The sequence below is a fragment of the Octopus bimaculoides genome, chromosome 12 (assembly GCF_046866305.1).
Source record: "Octopus bimaculoides isolate indiv1 chromosome 12, ASM4686630v1, whole genome shotgun sequence".
Lineage (NCBI taxonomy): Eukaryota > Metazoa > Mollusca > Cephalopoda > Octopoda > Octopodidae > Octopus > Octopus bimaculoides.
In genome coordinates, this window is record NC_142939.1 from 67,129,559 (window position 1) to 67,148,812 (window position 19,254).

General features: G+C 37.7%; 1 protein-coding gene across 1 annotated transcript in view; it reads right to left on the reverse strand.

Moving 5' to 3' along the window:
- Positions 1–19,254, reverse strand: part of LOC106884474 (methionine synthase) — a 35,620-nt gene that overhangs the window by 9,754 nt on the left and 6,612 nt on the right. Inside the window, exons 6-26 of the mRNA XM_014935876.3 lie at positions 17,765–17,871; positions 16,276–16,335; positions 15,410–15,504; positions 14,788–14,888; positions 14,146–14,207; positions 13,630–13,697; positions 13,306–13,385; positions 12,602–12,714; positions 12,320–12,460; positions 11,595–11,780; positions 11,045–11,224; positions 10,521–10,637; positions 8,876–9,016; positions 8,638–8,727; positions 7,853–7,951; positions 7,020–7,157; positions 5,163–5,266; positions 4,309–4,376; positions 3,379–3,499; positions 1,418–1,499; positions 619–717 (exon numbers count right to left, since the gene is read on the reverse strand). Coding sequence (XP_014791362.1) covers positions 619–717; positions 1,418–1,499; positions 3,379–3,499; positions 4,309–4,376; positions 5,163–5,266; positions 7,020–7,157; positions 7,853–7,951; positions 8,638–8,727; positions 8,876–9,016; positions 10,521–10,637; positions 11,045–11,224; positions 11,595–11,780; positions 12,320–12,460; positions 12,602–12,714; positions 13,306–13,385; positions 13,630–13,697; positions 14,146–14,207; positions 14,788–14,888; positions 15,410–15,504; positions 16,276–16,335; positions 17,765–17,871 — 2,252 coding nt within the window. The remainder of the gene's footprint in view (positions 1–618; positions 718–1,417; positions 1,500–3,378; positions 3,500–4,308; positions 4,377–5,162; positions 5,267–7,019; positions 7,158–7,852; positions 7,952–8,637; positions 8,728–8,875; positions 9,017–10,520; positions 10,638–11,044; positions 11,225–11,594; positions 11,781–12,319; positions 12,461–12,601; positions 12,715–13,305; positions 13,386–13,629; positions 13,698–14,145; positions 14,208–14,787; positions 14,889–15,409; positions 15,505–16,275; positions 16,336–17,764; positions 17,872–19,254) is intronic.

The following is a 19,254-nucleotide window of genomic DNA, read 5'->3' on the forward strand; positions in this document are numbered from 1 at the left end:
GGTAGGTTGGAGTGAAGAGAGGAAGTAGGTGCCAAAGCAAGAGAGGAGAGGTGGGTGGGAGGAAGTAGGTGTGAGAGGAAGAGAGAAGGCAAAAATCCTTTGGGACTTTGATTTCCAGACGGATAAGGTATTAGAATACCGAAGGCCAGATATAGTAACCTTTAGGAGGGACAAACAAGTGTGCCTAATAATCGATGTAGCAGTGCCAGGAGATCAACATATCATCATGAAAGAAAGAGAAAAAGCTGATAAATATGGAGACCAGAGAATTGAGATCACTAAGATGTAGCAGCTACGAGAGTCAAACATAAAGGTTATCCCTATTGTCATCAGAGCATTGGGTTCAATACCACCCAATCTGAAAAAACATCTGAAAACCTTAGAGATACCCTATAATCTAGATACATTGCAAAAGTCGGCATTCCTTGGAACTGCACGCATATTGCATAAAGTATTGTCTGTCTGAGATCCTTGTTGTGACTTGACAAACAGTACAAACCCACGGTAGATACAATATCTTCAATCAACAACCTCACAATATTGTATTCTGTGCGATATCTATAATAATAATAATAATAATAATAATAATAATAATAATAATAATAATTTAAAACAAACCTTCAAAGAATCCAAATAATCCTGACGTATTTCATCGTAATCTTCAGAAATTTCTTCCAAATATTCTTCTACAGAATCTTTATTCATCAAAGCAGAACACTAAATTATAAATGAAGAAATCAATGAAAAGTTGATAGATTTTAGTTAATTATAATTGTAAAATACGATGTTTATGTGTGAAGAGGTTTGTTCTGGCATTTCAGACAGGGTTCGTCTTTAAAGACTAAAAGTTCATGAAGGAGGCTGAGGTCTGACATCTTAACCACTTTGGCATCAACCTGTCTGAGACTGCTCCTTATTCTATGATATTAACTTGTTTGAAAATGGTCTAGATTAAAATTTTTCATTAAAATTTCATGTTAATATATGTTCCAAACATTAAGAATGAATTCTTTGTTATTTTCAGTAATGCCATATTTTAACATGTATAAAGAACCCCCTAATTTGGTGGGGGGGCTTAAAATTTGGAAAAAAAAGGTTTGTAAGGGATTATGATACTATCCATGTACAAGAAACTCCCATATTTTTTAACCTAATTTTTGACAAAAAAGGGTTCATTATACTCATTAAAATACGGTAATTGAAAGAAAGCTGTATCAAGCATGACTTCTATGTTCAGTACATGTATGTGAGAGAGGGAGGACGTGTATGGATGAGTGTGTATGTGTTTGTGTGTGTATATACATCTAGGTATGAATGTGGACATCTTTGGGTATATATGAAACATTACAAGAATTAGACAAACAAATGAAATAAGTAGAAGAATGAAAGGTGATATGATTCTGTAAGAGCCACTTACAACAAAGACACTCTTGGATGCATCTGGGACATAAACTGTGGGTCCAGAATAAGCAGGAGAGATTTTCACAGCTGTGTGTTGCCTTTGGAATGATAAATAATAATTTTTAAATTAATTACATGGAAATATTCATGAAATTAACTTTATTAAATGTAATAAACAATATTAGAAGCTAATCAGAGTATGAAGGACAATGGTCAGGAGTTTTGTATGACCCCCTAAGATTGATGGGGACAAAGAAAGGAGTAAAGAAAGGTCAGGTCATGAGTTTCTGTCATAGGAACCAGGGGCTGTTGAGATAAGGGGACAGAGGAGAGGCGTTATCTCAATTGTTTGCAACATAATAGATTCCATCACTTCGGGGACAATTAACAGGTATTGTAATGAGGGGTGAGACAGGGCTTGGGTAGGGTTGGAGGGGTGCCTTCACAATATTTAGCATGTCTTGGGTGTTTTAAATATGCTGAAGTCCAACATCTTCATACCTGAACATAACTGATTTCTTCCACAGAGAGAGAGGAGAGAAGAGAGAGAGATGGGGCAGAGAGAAAGAGAGAGAGAGAGAGAGAAGAGAAAGAGAGACAAACACACAGAAAGAGCGGGGAGAGAGAAGAATCAACCTCAGCATATGACTGGTATTGTATTTATTACCCCCCCCCCCCCAAGGATGAAAAGCAAAGACAATCTCAGATTTGAACTCAGAACAAAGAGAACTGGAACAAATGGCACAAGGTTGTCTTATCCAGCAGCCCTACAACTTTGCTAGTCTACCACAATTACATTATAATGCAAATGCTAAGAGATATTAAGACATTATTAAACATGTCAGAGAATGTGAAAAACCATTTAAAACAAACACACATCCATTCTGTTAAATTTACTTTAGTAACAATGATATTATTGGTGATTAAGTCATGTTTTGCTGTCCATTTACAGCAACCTTGTCACAGCAGACACCGTATTCCATTGACAATGGAATAACCTTTGATATTTCATACTCTGTTTGTCTATTGTTAATAGTAGATCTAACAAGTAGTAGTACAGTATTATACCATAACAGTGTGTGTGTGTGTGTGTGTGTATTGCAAATGGTATATTTGACATACCTGTGTGTGTGTGTGTATGTCATTAATAATGTGTTTGACAAACTGTACTACAATATCATATAACAATGTGTGTGTGTGTGTGTGTGTGTGTGTGTGTGTGTGTGTGTGTGTGTGTGCATCTGTGTGTATGTGATAAATAATATATTTAACATGTTGTAGTCCAATATTGATATTATATCGGTTTATGTGCCACTAATAGTGAATTTAACCATCTGTAGTATCTTATTACAGAATATTGGTAAAGGTCTATGTTATTGATAGCATTTCTTCACAAGCTGTTGTGTAATATTACAGTGTGTGTTTGTGTGTGTGTGTGTGCATGCATATGTGCTGTTTGTAAATGGCTGACATGAGACTGGCACGATGTAGTTGTTTCACCTTTCAATGCCTCAACTCAATTTTTGTCAAAACAAAAATGGTTCCGAAAAATGCTATAAATGTTAATAATATAAACCAATTGGATTGAATCTACTCTGTGAGGCTGGAAGTACACACACAGACACACACACAAACACACATATGCATTTCAAGAAAGAGCAACAGATGGACAGGTGGACAGGCAGACAGATAAACGGATAGGTAGGTAGATAAGTAAATAGACAGATTATCAGATAGACAGACAGATAAACAGGTATACCAATGATATTGGATTAGAATTAATTTTATGTCAGGTAAAGATGGAAAATCTAGATACTCAGTGTTGTAATTCATGTCACCTGTATAAAAGGCAAAGACAATAGTGTGTGTGTGTGTGAATGTAGGTGTGTGTATGTGAGAAATTGTTTGCATGTGATGCGAAAGTGTTATGTGACTGTGTGTGTGTGTGTGTGTTGTAGTATCACCTGTAATACTTACTTTGATGTTGTCGCACCTCCAATCAACAATGGAATCTTCAGACCAATTCTCTCCATTTCCTGTGCCACATGAACCATTTCATTAAGAGATGGAGTAATTAATCCTGACAGACCAATGACATCTGAAGGGAATCAAATATTTAAAAGAAATCATATAAAATAGGATAAAAGACACAAGGGAGCTCAGAGTTGGTGGGAAAAGCATTGTAACTAAGGAAAGGGACTCATAGCTGGAGGCTTGGGGCCTCATAGCTGGTGAAGGGGCTTTACAGCTGGAGGAGGGGCTACAGTCAAGTTATGTTGGCCCCAGCCAATGCCAGTACCCTTCGACTGGCCCCCATGTTGGTGGCACATAAAAAGCACTATTCGAACATGAATGATGCCAGGCTCACCTGACTGGCTCCTGTGCCGGTGGCATGTAAAAGCACCCACTACACTCTCTGAGTGGTTGGCGTTAGGAAGGGAATCCAGCTGTAGAAACTCTGCCAAATCAGATTGGAGCCTGGTGTAGCCATCTGGTTCATCAGTCCTCAGTCAAATCGTCCAACCCATGCTAGCATGGAAAGCAGACGTTAAACGATGATGATGACGATGATGATAAGCTACACTTGTAAAAATGGTAAAGTTTCTGGCAAGGAAAACAGGAATCTGGGATAGGGGGTGGGTAGGGGGTGGGGATGTAATCCTTCCGATTATAGGCACAAGGCCTGAAATTTGGGGGGAGGAGGCCAGCCAATTAGATTGACCCCAGTATACAACTGGTGCCTAATTTATCGATCCCTGTAAGGATGAAAGGCAAAGTCGACCTCGGTGGAATTTGAACTCAGAACGCAGCAACGAGCAAGATACCGCAAAGCATTTTGTCCAGTGTGCTAACAACTCTGCCAGCTCACTGCCTTTGTGGATATAAGGATAAATATAATGATCAAACCAGCATTAATGTCAATAGCAGTGTTGAGGATCTTCTCACAGGGAGTCATCACACCAAGGTCGACAATTCTGTAAAACAATAATAAAAAAAAAGGACTTTAGTTAGAATGTTGATTCATGCGCACACACACACACACATGCATGCAAACACACATATATACATATATGTATATATATCATGGCCATCCAAACAGGCAGGCCTAGCCCTCCCCCACTCCCTCTCTCAGCCTTGTCTTGTGAGTTTGCAGATGCTGATGCTGCATAAAAAGCAGCCTTGCCAATAGCACACCAAATGCACCAGAGCTCTGTAACATGAGGAAGCGCCCAGTGGAGCACTCTGTAAAGTGTTTGGCATAAAGAAGGGCATCTGGCCATAGAAACCATGCCAAAGCAGACAACTGGAGTCTGGTGCAGCTCTCCAGCCCCTGTCAAACCGTCCAGCATGGCGAATGAATATCAAACGATGATGAAGATGATGGTGGTGGTGGTGACGTGTTTTATCATGGGCCCCAACTGTAGAGAGGCAGCCGTGTCTATGATGAGACTAAAGCACCCTCTCACCTTTGTGATATGACCAAGACAGCTTGACCAAGACAGAGAGAATAGGAGAGAGAGGAGGAGGGGAGAGAAAGAGAGGGGGAGAAGGACCAAAGCAGGTGAGTTTCAAAAAGTCCCATTCAACTTATGCCATCAGAGAAAAGCAGATGTAAAAACAATGATATTGATGCTGTTGTGTGTGTATATATGTATATATATATATATATATATATATATATATATATATATATATATATATGCAGGCTGGCAGCTCTGTGTATGTATGTATGTATGTGTGTATACATATATGTTACTTACTTGAAATTATTGCAGCCAAGTACAACAGCAACAATATTTTTCCCGATATCATGGACATCTCCTTTCACTGTCGCTATCACCATGGTACCACTATAAGTCCTCTTCTGTGAAGTCAACAACAAATTATGACAATAACAGAAATACTTTCTGAACCACAAGTAAAAAGTAGAGCACATCTTTATCATCATCATCGTCGTCATCATCATCATCATTTAACATCCGTTGTCCGTGTTGGCATGGGTTGGACGGTTTGACTGGGTGCTTTTACATGCAAGTACAGGTATCAAATGATGATGATGATGATGATGGGTCAATGAAGAGAAAAGTTCTGTCTGTCTGTCTATCTATTCTTAACGTCAAAGGTATTTCAGTAAATCTCCAGTCACATATATACAGACAATTAATAAACATACATTCTGTATGTCATAATATATTTTTCTTTAACAGGAAATCAAATTACTTTTTCTTTCACACGACATTGAACAAAACATACTTATCTCCCCTTACACAACTCTCTCGTACAAGGCCCTATTGAAAGGAGATATAAAGTGCGGTGTGTTTCTGTGTGTGTGCGTGTGGTGTGAATGACTCTGCATATGTAGTATATGTCTGCATTATAAGTGTGAGCATATGTTGTACAGAGAAGAAATTTTTGAAGAAATGGATGAGAGGGCAAAAAAAAAAAAAAACAGAAAGAAGAGAGGAAAGGAATCAGAGGGAGTAGGAGTGATTAGGAAAGAAAATCAAAAATAGATTTTAAAAAAACAGATTAAAATCAAACAAAAATATTTCTTCCTTATTTTTCTTTTTCGATTTTCTTTTTAATTCTTTTCTGTTGAGAAGTTTCCCACAAATAAACAAGTTGAAAAAAACAAAAAAGACAAAAAATTTAAAAATTTAAACCAGTTCATTGAAACCAATTCCATCTTCATCCCTCGCAGACAATTAATCAAGCTGTATTGATGATCAATAAGTCTCTATAGACAGGTTCCACGAAGATTTCAATGACTGGAACTTTTATGAAACTCACTCAAATTAAAGATCGACAAATAAGAAATATTTTGGCTGAGATTTATTCTGGTCACACTTTTTTTTTTTTTTTGGTGAAAACTGAAAATTCTAAAAGTAAAGAAAATAAATTCTTTACTTTTAAGCTTTAATTATTAACGAACCCTCGTGTGGAATCGTCAATAACGAACCTATATATTGTTTGAGTTGCTTCCCAACAGAAATGAAACTTTCAGGCAGTTAAATGGAAGAATACTTTTGCACTGGTTTAGTTTCGGTCTTTTGAGTGTGGCCATGCTGCAGCACTACTTCGGTCAATCAAATCGATCCTAGAATTCACTTTTTAAATCTGGTATTTATTCTAAGCATTCTTATTTTTGCCCAACTATCAAGTTATGAGAATGTAAACAAACAAACACTGGTTGTTAAGGGGTATCCTACAAACACACAATACAAAGAGAGAAAAACACACACACACACATACACATCTACAAAATTCTCTTGCAAGACAATGGTCATGTTGGGATACAGAAGGTGCCGCTCAGTGGAACTGAACTTCAGTTCCTGTTGTTTCAAAACAAAATTCTTAACCACCCAGCCAGCCATAACTTGCTCTTAGATAACACAGAATAATTCTACACAGAACTGGGGGTGGGGGGAATGATATTAATCAATGGCGAGAATAGAACGATAATTATATATACTGTTAATTAACTTACAATAATATTTCTTTCCATTAATATAGATAAAATTTAATCAAACTTTGGTCATCTTTAATCTTTAACCCAGAAGCAACAAGAAATAAAAGAGACCATTTTGGAAAGATAAGGGAGAATATAGTTTCCTTACATTCAATTTCTTGTCTTTGTCATCTTCCATAAAAGGAATCAGATAAGCGACAGCTTTCTTCATGACACGAGCAGACTTGATAACTTGTGGCAGAAACATTTTGCCAGAACCAAACAAATCTCCGACCGTGTTCATTCCCTGGAAACAAAAAAAAAAAAAAACAGATCTAACAATACTGTGAAATATGGGTTTCAAATTTTGGCACAAGGCCAGCAATTTAAGGGAAGCAAATAAGTTGATTACATTGACCCCCAGGGCCCAACTGGTTCTTATTTTATCCATCTTGAAAGAATGAAAGGCTAAGTCAGGCCCAGCGGCATTCAAAGACGGAATGTGAAGACAGACGATGCACCGTTAAGCGCTTTGCCCTGTGCACCAACAACCCTGCCACAGCTTGCTGCCTTAAAATACTATGGAATATTATTATGAGAATAACAACACTGGAACCAAATACTATATTTGTGGCACTCGATCGGTTACGATAACGAGGGTTCCACTTGATCCGATCAATTGAACAGCCTGCTCATGGAATTAACAAGGAAGTGACTGAGTACTCCACAGACACGTATGTCCTTAACATAGTTCTTGGGGGAGATTCAGCATGACACAGAGTGTGACAAGGCTGGTCCCTTTGAAATACAGGTATAAGAGAAACATGAAGAAAGAGTGAGACAAAGTTGTGATGAATGGGTACAGCAGGGTTCACCACCGCCCCCTGCCAGAGCCTCGTGGAACTTTAACTCTGAGACGAGCATTGCCGATTCCCTTTCTAGAAACTTTGAGTTGTTTTCCTGCCAATGGCTTTGAGAACAATAAAACTGACAGGTGCTTACCTTCATTAATGGCCCTTCAATTATCTTCAAAGGGATTGGATAAGCATCTACAGATTGGTGAGCTTCTTGCACGTCTTGGATGATGTATTTGTCAATTCCCTTCAAGACATACAAACAAAAAACAATAAAATAAGCAAAAAAGAAACGAAAATTCCTTTTAAACAATAAAAATAAAATTCTATTTTTATTTCTATTAATATAGTTTATAAATATATTTATTTATTTGTTTATTTATTGAGTGGTGTTATATTTTATTGACCCCGAAGGGATGCAATGCAAAAATGATGTCAGCAGCATTTGAACTCAAAATGAAAATGGCTGAAATAAATGCCAGAAAGCAATTTTAAAACACTAACAATTCCACAAATCTCTGAAGCCATCATCATCATCACACTACCACCACCATCACCATCATCATCATCATCATCAGCTAGAGGTGTCATTAATATACCAGCTGCTCACTTCCCATGAACATTGTTTTTCAAGTCTCAAAGTCTTTGCAGAGATTCCTTTCACTGCCAATTAATGCTGTTTTTTGGGGAGGTGGGGTATGTTCTCTATATTCAATTTTTATTCCAATCATTTCCAACCAATTTTTAATCTCTTTGATCACTGTACCAACAATTATTGGCACAGTAAACACTGGTGGTGGTGGTGGTGGTGGTGGTGGTGTTGCTGCTGCTGCTGCTGCTGTTGTTGTTGATGTTATTATTATAGACTAATAGTTCAGTTGTTGAGTACAGTTTAGTTTGTTCGATAAAATAAAGTAATAAAGGGAAAATGACCTTCACAAGAGAGTAAATGAGACGCTCCTCCAGGGGCAAATTTCGCCATTCTTCCTCTGTCACATTCTTCTTCGGAGTTTTATCCAACTTCTGTGGACAGACATGAGAAATATATGTGAATGTGTGTGTGTGTGTGTATGTGAGTGTGTGTGTGTGTATGTATGTGTGTGTGTGTGTGTGCATGTGGACATATGTACGTATGTATGTACATTACTAAAACTTTTATTTCTTGCCTTACCTCTGCATACATTAACATTTGTTCGGTGCCATCTGAAATAGTATTCCATATTATGCCTTCGCACAGATGAAGAAGATTTTCTTCAATATCCGAATACAATGGAAGATTGCCAGCATTGACAATTCCAAGATCCATTCCAGCCTTTCAAACAGAAAAACAACATCATGAAATTAATACACAAAAACAAACAAAAATAAACAGAAACAATTCAACACAGGCCATCATCATCATCATCATCAATTCATCACACACCCACTCCCACCATCACTATCATCATCATCATCATCATCATCATCATCATCATTTAATGTCTCTGTTCTGTGCTGGCATGGAGTGGACCATTTTTGGCAATTTCCATCATCAACCATCTTTCACATGGAATGGTTACATTTGACTACAGAAAAAACCAATGTCTTTCAGACGAGTGAATTATGATTAATTAAATTTTCTGTTCATTTTGGAAATAAATTTTCTTTGATGTCTGCTCATTTTTCAGATTTCCCCATATTTTGTTTATTAGCTTTTTACAGTTGGTTTAAAACAATGTAGTCCTTAAATCCACATTCGGTATTTCCAGAATAAATTCATTTCTTGAAAATAAAACTGCAAAGATCTGGAAACGTCAGAAAAGACTCAGGTAGCTCTACCAACTCAAAACAACTGCTACAAAAAACAATAAGAAAATATAGAAAAATCTACAAAATAAAAGATAAAACTTTAACATAGTCATCATCATCATTTAACGTCCATGTCCTATGCTGGTATGGGTCAGATGGTTTGACAGGATCCAATAAGCCCAAAAGTTGCATCATAATTTAATCAAAGGTAAAGCTTCATGTGTTTATTATTACTAATTATTTTTAGGTGGTAAATTGGTTAAGTCGTTAGAGCACTGGGCTGAGTTCCTCATAGTTGTTTGTTGTGAATCTGAACAGTCCAAGATCAAATCATATTCAAAGGTGCAGGAGTGGTTGTGTGCTAAGTAGCTGGCTTCCCAACCACATGGTTCCGGGTTCATTCCCACTGTGTGGCACCTTGGGCAAGTGTCTTCTACTATAGCCTAGGGCCGACCAATGCCTTGTGAGTGGAGTTGGTAGACGAAAACTGAAAGAAGCCCGTTGTATATACGAGTGTGTGTGTGTGTGTGTGTGTCAAGGCGTGTGGCTTAGTGCTTGGATATTCTGCTCAGAATTATAAGGTTGTGAGTTCAATTCCCAACAGTGTGCCGTGTCTCTTGAGCAAGACACTTTATTTAACATTGTTCCGGTCCACTCACCTAGCAAAAGTGACCCATACCTGTATTTCAAAGAACCAGCCGAGTCACATTCCGTGTGACGCTGAATCTCCCAAAGAACTACGTCAAGGGTTACATGTGTCTGTGCAATGCTCAGTGCCACTTTCATGCAGATTTCATAATCAGGCTGTTCCAATGACCGGATCAACTGGAACACTCGTTGTCATAACCGATGGAGTTCCAGTTTATGTTTTTCCCTATCTTTGTATTTGAAGCTGAGATTTCCTTTCACTATTACGCAGAGGTTTCCAAAGATTTCTGATTGCGTTAAGATTGAACTAAAGCCTCAAAGACAAGGTTAATTAGCCACAAAACCATTTTATTCTTAAAGTAGAAGAATCAGATATTTACCTTGATAGCATGATATAAAAACACACTGTGCATTGCTTCACGGATTTGGTTTTTACCACGAAATGCAAAAGAAAGATTGGAAATCCCACCACTGATTTTGACACCAGCAAGATTTTGCTGCAAAATAATAATGATGATAATAATAGTAATAATAATAATTATAATAATAATAGAATAGGAAGCCGGACATAGTTTTAATTGAGAAAGAAAGCAAACTATGCTGGATCATAGACATAACATGCCCAGCAGACAACAAGGTATGTAATAAGGAAGAAAGAAAAGTCGAGAGACATGACAGGTTAGCTTGGGACGTTAAGCAGTTATGGTTGATGAAAAAGGTGGCAGTAGTACCGATAATTGTCGGGAACAGTGAGCAAAAATCTCGAGAAGTATGTGGAACAAATAGGGGCTGCAATAAGGGTGGTGGTGATGATGCAGACAGAAACACAAGAGATTGCAGTCACGCATTCAATAAATCCACATTCTTCTAGAAAAAATCCAATTTATCTGAAACCATTACCAACCTTGACAATACTTGTGGCATTGATGAAATTTTTAACATAATCATTGTGTTCTTCTATTCCTGTAGCAATGGTCAGAATATTCAAATCAAAGATGATATTCTGGGGCAAGAGTTTAACCACTTCTGTAAGAATTTTATATGATCGCTCACAGATCTCAACTTTTCTCTCAACACTGGTCGCCTGCATTAAAAATACAAATCAGTCGTTATTTTTATTGCTAATCAATCAACAGAGGTGGTGGAGGTGGCTGTGATGGCAGGGGGAGGGGAGGCTGATTATAGTGATGGTGGAGGTGGTGGTGGTGGTCGTCGTCATTGTAGTAGTAGTATGGGTGGTGGTGGTAAGAGTAGTGATTATATAGCTGTAACTGACTTTATCAATGGTAGTGGTGGGAGATGGTGATGATGAGGATGACAATAATGATGACGGTGATGACGATGATGATGATAAGGATGATGGTGAAGATGATGATGATGACAATGATGATGGCGATGATAATGATGATGATGATGATGGCGATGATGATGTTGGTAGCTCAACTGCTCCTCACCTGACCTTCCTCATCAAAGCACATCACAATGACACAGGCGCCATACCGTTTGATGCACTTCGCTTTCTCTATGAAATCTTGCTCCCCCTCCTTCAGGCTGATACTGTTGACGATACACTTGCCCTGGCAACACTTGAGGCCAGCCTCGATCACAGAGAAACTGGACGAATCAACACAGAGGGGCACCTGGGGAAGAACAATCGCAATGACAATAATGATAATAATGACAAACGTAAGAGTAATAACAGTAACGATGGGAATAACAGTAATGATCGGAATAACAAGAATGATCGGAATAACTAGAATGATCGGAATAACTAGAATGATGGGAATAACAGTAATGATGGGAATAACTGTAACGATCGGGATAACAAAAATGATGGGAATAACTAAAATGATGGGAATAACTAAAATGATGGGAATAACTAAAATGATCGGGATAATTGTAATGATGGGAATAACTAATAATCCTTTCTATTATAACCACAAGGCCTAGAATTTTTTTTTGGGGGGGGGGGGGGGGGGTAGTACTTGACTGGTACTTAAATTAATGACCCCAAGAGGATGAAAGACAAAATTGACCTCAGTGGAATTTGAACTCAGAACGTAAAGACAGATGGTGCAAACGATGGTGTTGGTTGTGTTGGTATTAATGGAATGGTTGTGATGGACATAGAATAACGTTACGACAACAACAACAACAACTACAAGACTGTGCACTGAACCTTTGCAATATCAGGATCCGATGCAATGAAATTCACAAAAGTCGCCATTTCTTCCTCACTGTTGAGCAATCCTTCATCCATGTTGACATCAAGGATTTGTGCACCGTTGGCCACTTGGTCTTTGGCAACTGAAAGCGCATTCTGCAACAACATCAACACAATGAATATAAATTAAGTCACAAATCAACAACAACAACAACATGAAGAAAATTTGAGCAAGAATCATCTTTCCCCATCCCTTGAAAATGCTAGCCCCATACCATAAATATATCTAGGCCTCACCTCATAATCTTGTTTCTTTATAAGATTCGAAAATCTCTTCGACCCAGCCACATTACATCTTTCCCCAATGTTAACAAAATTGGTGTAGGGTCCAATGACCATCGGTTCCAAACCTAGAAATACAAATACAAAAACCAAAAACAGTGAAACAAAGCGAAATAAAAGAGAAGACAGCAACAACAACAATTAAAAGGTTAGCAGCAAAGTTTCCATATCTTGTTTCCTATGCTATTATAATAATATTTAGCAGAGACTCTCTCTCTCTCTCTCTCTCTCTCTCTCTCTTTCTTTTAAACTATTTCTTTCTTTATCTCAACCCAAAGTCTGTGTGCTGGTTGTCTTGGTATGCAAATTTTCAATATTTACATTTGAAATCATTATAAAACAGATTTATACATCAATATATCTTTTATTCCTGATATTCTTTTATTCTTTTGTTTGTTTGTTATTTGACTGCGGCCATGCTGGAGCACTGCCTTTAGTCGAGCAAATCGACCCCAGGACTTATTCTTTGTAAGCCTAGTACTTATTCTATCGGTCTCTCTTGCCGAACCACCCTGTTGTCAAGCGATGCTGGGAGGACAAACACAGACACACAAACATACACACACACACACACACAACAGACACATGCGCATGCACACACACAAACACATCTATGAACCCCTCACTGGAAATGTAAATAGAAACACCAGTCAACATACCTGATAGCTGTGTATATGAAGGGCTCAAGGGAATGGAACGCTGCCTTGGTGCTAAGCCTTTCATAGCCTCAGCAATGGCCCTGGATAATGAGATAATTGCAAACTTTGTTACAGTTGGACTACACCATATATATTTATATATAAACTACAATGAACAACAGTGAACTCCAGTAAACAACAATGAACCACAATGAACCACTGTATAAACTGAAGAATTATGGAACACCAATAAACACCAGAGAACCACTTCATTCTGCTTCACTGATTCTATGATAAAGATTATAAAGTTAAAATAATGAGGTGACATCAAAAGAGAGCCCAAACCTTATGTGCGCAGGAGTCGAGCCACAACATCCTCCGATAATATTTACAAGTCCATCCTCAGCAAAAGACTGAAAGACAAAACATACATCATTCATACATATTGGGTGTTTATATATATATATATATCATCATCATTATCATTGTCTAACATCCACCTTCCATGGTGGCATGGGTTACATGTGTGCATGTGTGTGTGTGTGTGTGTACAGCAATGTAGAAAAACAGTGGCAGGATTTGGAGAGAGGTAGATTGAGATGTAGATAAAGAGAATGACCAGAGAATGTTAGGAAGATGATTGGAAGAGAGAAAGATGCACACATGCATGCACATGCACATAATATGAAGATATTAGAAGCACTGAAGAATTGTTTTAACAAATAAAAGATTGACTGTAAAAACAGAAAGTTATTGAAATAACTTTTAGGATTTGGTCTACATTTTTTTTTACCAAATTTGGAATCTATAATGATAAATTATTAGATTGGTTGACTCCCAAATTAGTAAAAGATTACAAACCTTTAAGTTAGCTGCCATCATTTCTTCAGTCTCATCATATTCACCAAATGCATTTGGTAAACCTTCACACAGATGAATTAAACAAATATTATATACACATTCATATTTATATATGTATATACATATGATGTATAAAATACAGAAAACTAGTATGGTATTCAAAGCTTTATAGAACACACACTTGTTTCACCAAATTACTGTCATGATTACATAAATACTGAAACATTATATAAACAGGATTTTCTACACCTGAAGAATTTCAGTAATGGTCTGGAATTTGACAGTGTTGATAGCCCAGAACTCGGGTTGAGCACTTCTCTGGAAATACCCTACCTTTATACTCTTCTTGGACATAAGGTGTGTGTGTGTATACCAGAATAAGCACATAAATGTGAAACAAGATGGGAAAAATAGTACTCAAATACCAGAGGTAGAGTAATATGCTTTATCAAAAAGCAGCAAAAATATCACAAAAACTGTTACTCAGAGTTTCACGTTCCCGTTCATTGGACAGTTTTGTTTAGAACTCTAAACAAAACTGTCCAATGAACGGGAAGATGAAACTCTGAGTAACATCCAAATGGTGACAAAGGTGTATATTTGGGGGGGAGATCAATATTAACCACACCTGAACAGACTTACCTGCATTAGGGTAACAGATGACAAAAGCCTCAGAGTTTTTGGAAATGATTTCAATGAAGGGTCTCATAAGCTGGGCCCCTAAGGAACAGTTCAGCCCTAAACTGGGATTCAAGAAACAAAACAAAAACAATAAAATAAAGAAATACGTTAATACAAACAGGGTTAAGCAACCACAACAACTCAGTTATCAATTTTGTTGTTGTTGTTGTTGTATACAAGTGTGTCTATGAGGGGGTAATGAGGAGGGGGGAGGGCAGAAATGAGTTGCAAACATCTGATATTTACAATAAAAACGTCACCAAAGAGAGAGGGAGCCAAAAGAGGGTGGTGAACATCATTATAGTTGAAGACAGGGGATAAAGGGGGAAGGGAGGAGGAGAGATACAGACAGACAGAAAGTGAGATATATAGAGAGAAAATGGAGTAGAGAGAAAGAGAGAGACAATGGGGTCGAGAGAGAGAAAGAGAGATAGAAAAAGAGAATGAGAATGGTTAGAGAGAGAGAGAGGGGGGAAAGGAAGTGAGAGAGAGAAAGAGGGAGAAAGAAGAATGTTGGAATGGTGTTGGGAAAAGAAGGAAGATAAGAACGAAGAAGAAGAAGAAGAGAAGGAAATAATCTTACCACATTGGATTGGTGTGAGATACGCTAATCATGAAGGCTTCTGTTGTTTGTCCTGATAATGTCCGACCACTCAAGTCAACAATGGTACCACTTACCTGAAGAAAGGAATCACAAGTTTACAATTCTGAGATAAACTTCCAAAATTAGGAATTCTTTGTTTTTAGAAAATTGGGGCAAAGTTTCTTGGCCCAAAACACAAATAAATATATATTCAAGATCCATATTCACTGTGCTCAATGGTGAACAAGATATCTTGCCAACCATGAAGTAGCAGGTTCAATTCCAAGAAGAAGCAAGACTGGGTCAGTGTTTTTATCACAGTTTCAGGTTGATTAAGGCAATGCAGGTAAAACTGGGGTAAATGGATTCTGTTATAGAAACCTGTTGAGTAGATTTTACCTGTGATTCAAAGATCCAGTTTTGTCAGACTGTGTCATCCTGATTCCATCCAAAATTCTACGGTTGATTCGTTTGACAAAAATTCCTCAACATGGTGCTCCAGAATGGTCACAGTCCAATGAATAAAACAAATAAAAAGATGAAGAAAAAAAAAGCATAGAGGCAATGCACATGAACCGTGGACTCTTCAGTCCTCAGTCATTAGTCTAACAGACTAACGACTTACCCAGATATGTATGAGACAGATGTAGACATCACTCTTGGATTAAAGAAATCTGCTTTGGGAATACATGGCTTGAGGTTAATCCAGTTGCCTGACACCTTGAGCATGTTCTTCAGCTCCAGACACAGGTTGACCATGATTGGTGGTCAGGGTTCAATTCATCAGAAATGAATTAGTTTCTGATGGACTGACCCCTGTATTTTGTACACAAAATAATGAAATAAGGGAATTGATTAAAACTTACAAAAATTGGACATTGTCTGTTTGTTTCTTCAAACAATTCATCAAGGGCAAAAAATGCTGCCTAAAATAAAACAAACTTCTTATTAGAAATCATTATTTATTATTATCAGTACCATTATCATCATCATCATTCTCCATCCTTATTGCAGCCCCTATTTGTTCCATGTACTTCTCACGATTTTTGCTCACTGTTCCCAGGGCTCCGACAATTATTGGTACCACTACCACCTTTTTCATCGACCACAACTGCTTAACTTCCCAAGCTAACCTGTCATATCTTTCGACTTTTCTTTTTTCCTTATCGCATACCTTGTTGTCAGCTGGGCATGTTATATCTATGATCCAGCTTAGTTTGTTTTCTTTCTCAATTAAGACTATGTCTGGCTTCGTATTCTCAATATCATGGTCACACTGAATCATAAAATCCCATAGGATCTTTGCATTTCTATTTTTGATGATGCCTTCAGGTTTGTGGTCATACTAATTTTTTGCTCTGTCAAGTGCATACTTGTCGCAAAGTGTCCAAAGGTCAAGTCTGGCCATATTGTCGTGGCGTCTTACCAAACTCTTATCAAACAGCAAGGAAAAAACTTCTCCACATCTCAAATGACAGGGTCTTTCCTCAAAAACTCTCGGCTGCCCTGGCCAATGTCTGGGATAAACTGACCCCTGGGTACCAACAAAGATACTAACGAACTCTATATTCACATGATAAACAAAGCAAAGAATGAGATGAAGATAACAGGTTGGTCAGGTGTGTGTCACACATCTCACCAGTGGTCAGTACCACTGCAAGAGGTCAATACCACAGCATTTGGGCAGAGTAAAAGATGTCGTTGACTATGTTTGACTGTTGGCTGGTCATCACTGTCAGGAAAGGGGCAGGAAGTTCAGGAAATGCTGAAATAACCAAGAAACATTCAGTTTTATTTCATGTGATCCCTTTAAAGGGATTCTGAAGTGATGGGGGAGAAGCGTCGAGGGATTTATGTTCAAACAAGGGACCTGGTTTGAATGCATGAATCTGAGTGGATTCACTAAAGACACCCAGGGTACCAGGTAATGGTGGGTGGTGGACGTGGCGGCAGCGGTGGTGGTGGTGGTGGTGGTGGCAGCGTTGGGTGACAGATGAAGTGCATCATCTGAGTAGGCCATGGAGAGATTTGAACTCAGAATGAAAGGAACCAAAACAAATACCAGAAGGCACCTACTCCGATATTGTTCAGTTCTGCCAATTCGCTGAACTGAATGTGTATCGACCCCAAAAAGACGAACAGCAAGGATACCATTGGTGGGATGTGACCTGAGCAACAGAGACAAAAGAGATAAACACCACAAGGTACTTTATCCAAGTCAAAATTTTCAGTCACTCTCTCTCTCTTTCTGTCTCTCACTCCCCTCTCTCCTTCTTTCAATCTGTCTGACTGCCTCTCTCTTTCTCTCGCCCTCTGTCTCTAGCTCTCTCTCTCTCCTCTCACTTACTCTCTCACCTTGGCATTTGCTGTATCAAATATGGTTTCCACCAGAAACACATCGACCCCTCCATCCAATAAACCCTGAGCTTGTTCTTTATAAGCTGCCACAAGTTGATCAAAAGCTGAAGAAGAACAAAACGTAATTAAATTAATCATCAGATCTTATCAAACCTTTCAAGCAGTTTCTTCTCTTTTAATAAACTGTTTCTATTTACATTTCACACACAATTCCGACATAATTTTCATTAAAACAGAACAAAAATATTTTTGAAGTTTAGAAGAAAACATTAAATGAAGAGGGTGACACTTTATTCTGATGAAGGAAATTAAAGTCTGAGAAACAAACTAGGGACAGATTGTGTTGGCACAAATAGATAATGGTTGATAATAAGTATGGAGATGTACTTGCATAGCAAGTGACCTGATCTGAGATATCGTGTGCTGGAACAAAAACAATTGCAGCGTGGAAGGTGTTTATAAGCCATTTAAGAAACACACAAAAACCGTTAGATTCACTTCAATATATAAATTTAATTTGCCAAAATATTTTCATCGCTTTCAGACTGCGACATGTCCACTGACAAAATTCCGTGCTGCTGCGTCAGTGAATAGGCCGCAGTCTCAAACATGACCATCCTCAAATACAACAATATATATATATATATATATATATATATATATATATATATTTCTTTATTGCCCACAGGAGGGTTAAACATAGAGGGAACAAACAAAGACAAAGGGATTAAGTCGATGTAATCGACCCCAATGCATAACTGGTACTTATTTTATCAACCCCGAAAGGATGAAAGGCAAAGTCGACCTTGGCGGAATCTGAACTCAGAACATAATAGCAGACGAAATACCGCTAAGCATTTCACCTAGCGTGCTAACGATTCAGCCAGCTCACACAAAGTACACACACACACACAGTAATCCCTCGACTATCGTGGGTGTTACATTCCAAAGCCTCCCATTGAAATAATTCAAATCTTAAAAAAATATAAATTCCTATCAGCCGCAGAAACTCACGATATACAGAGAAGTCCACAATATAAATTAACATATATTAGCCAGAATAATCTGCAATGTACTCAGTGCATGATAAGTGAACCACGATGTACTGAGTGATAAGCGAACCATGATATAGCAAAAGATTACTTTGTGAATGTATATACATGTATGTAAAAAGTTTGTTATAGGCATGTATAAGATAAAATCTTATATAAAGCACCACTAACAATTAGAAAAATGGAGAAGAGAAGATGTTGAAGGTTTAATTAAGAATTTAATTTTCACACACGACCATTTTGAATGATAACACCAACATGTAAGAAAAAACATTAATTATAATAATAATTAAATTAGTTATGTATGCATGTATATTATACACACACATATACATACATATACTAATATCCTTGATCAGGGATAATTCTTAACAGACGGAATCTTTACTCAAAGACATTTGCTCCACATGCTCAGCTATTCCAGAGACAGCTGCA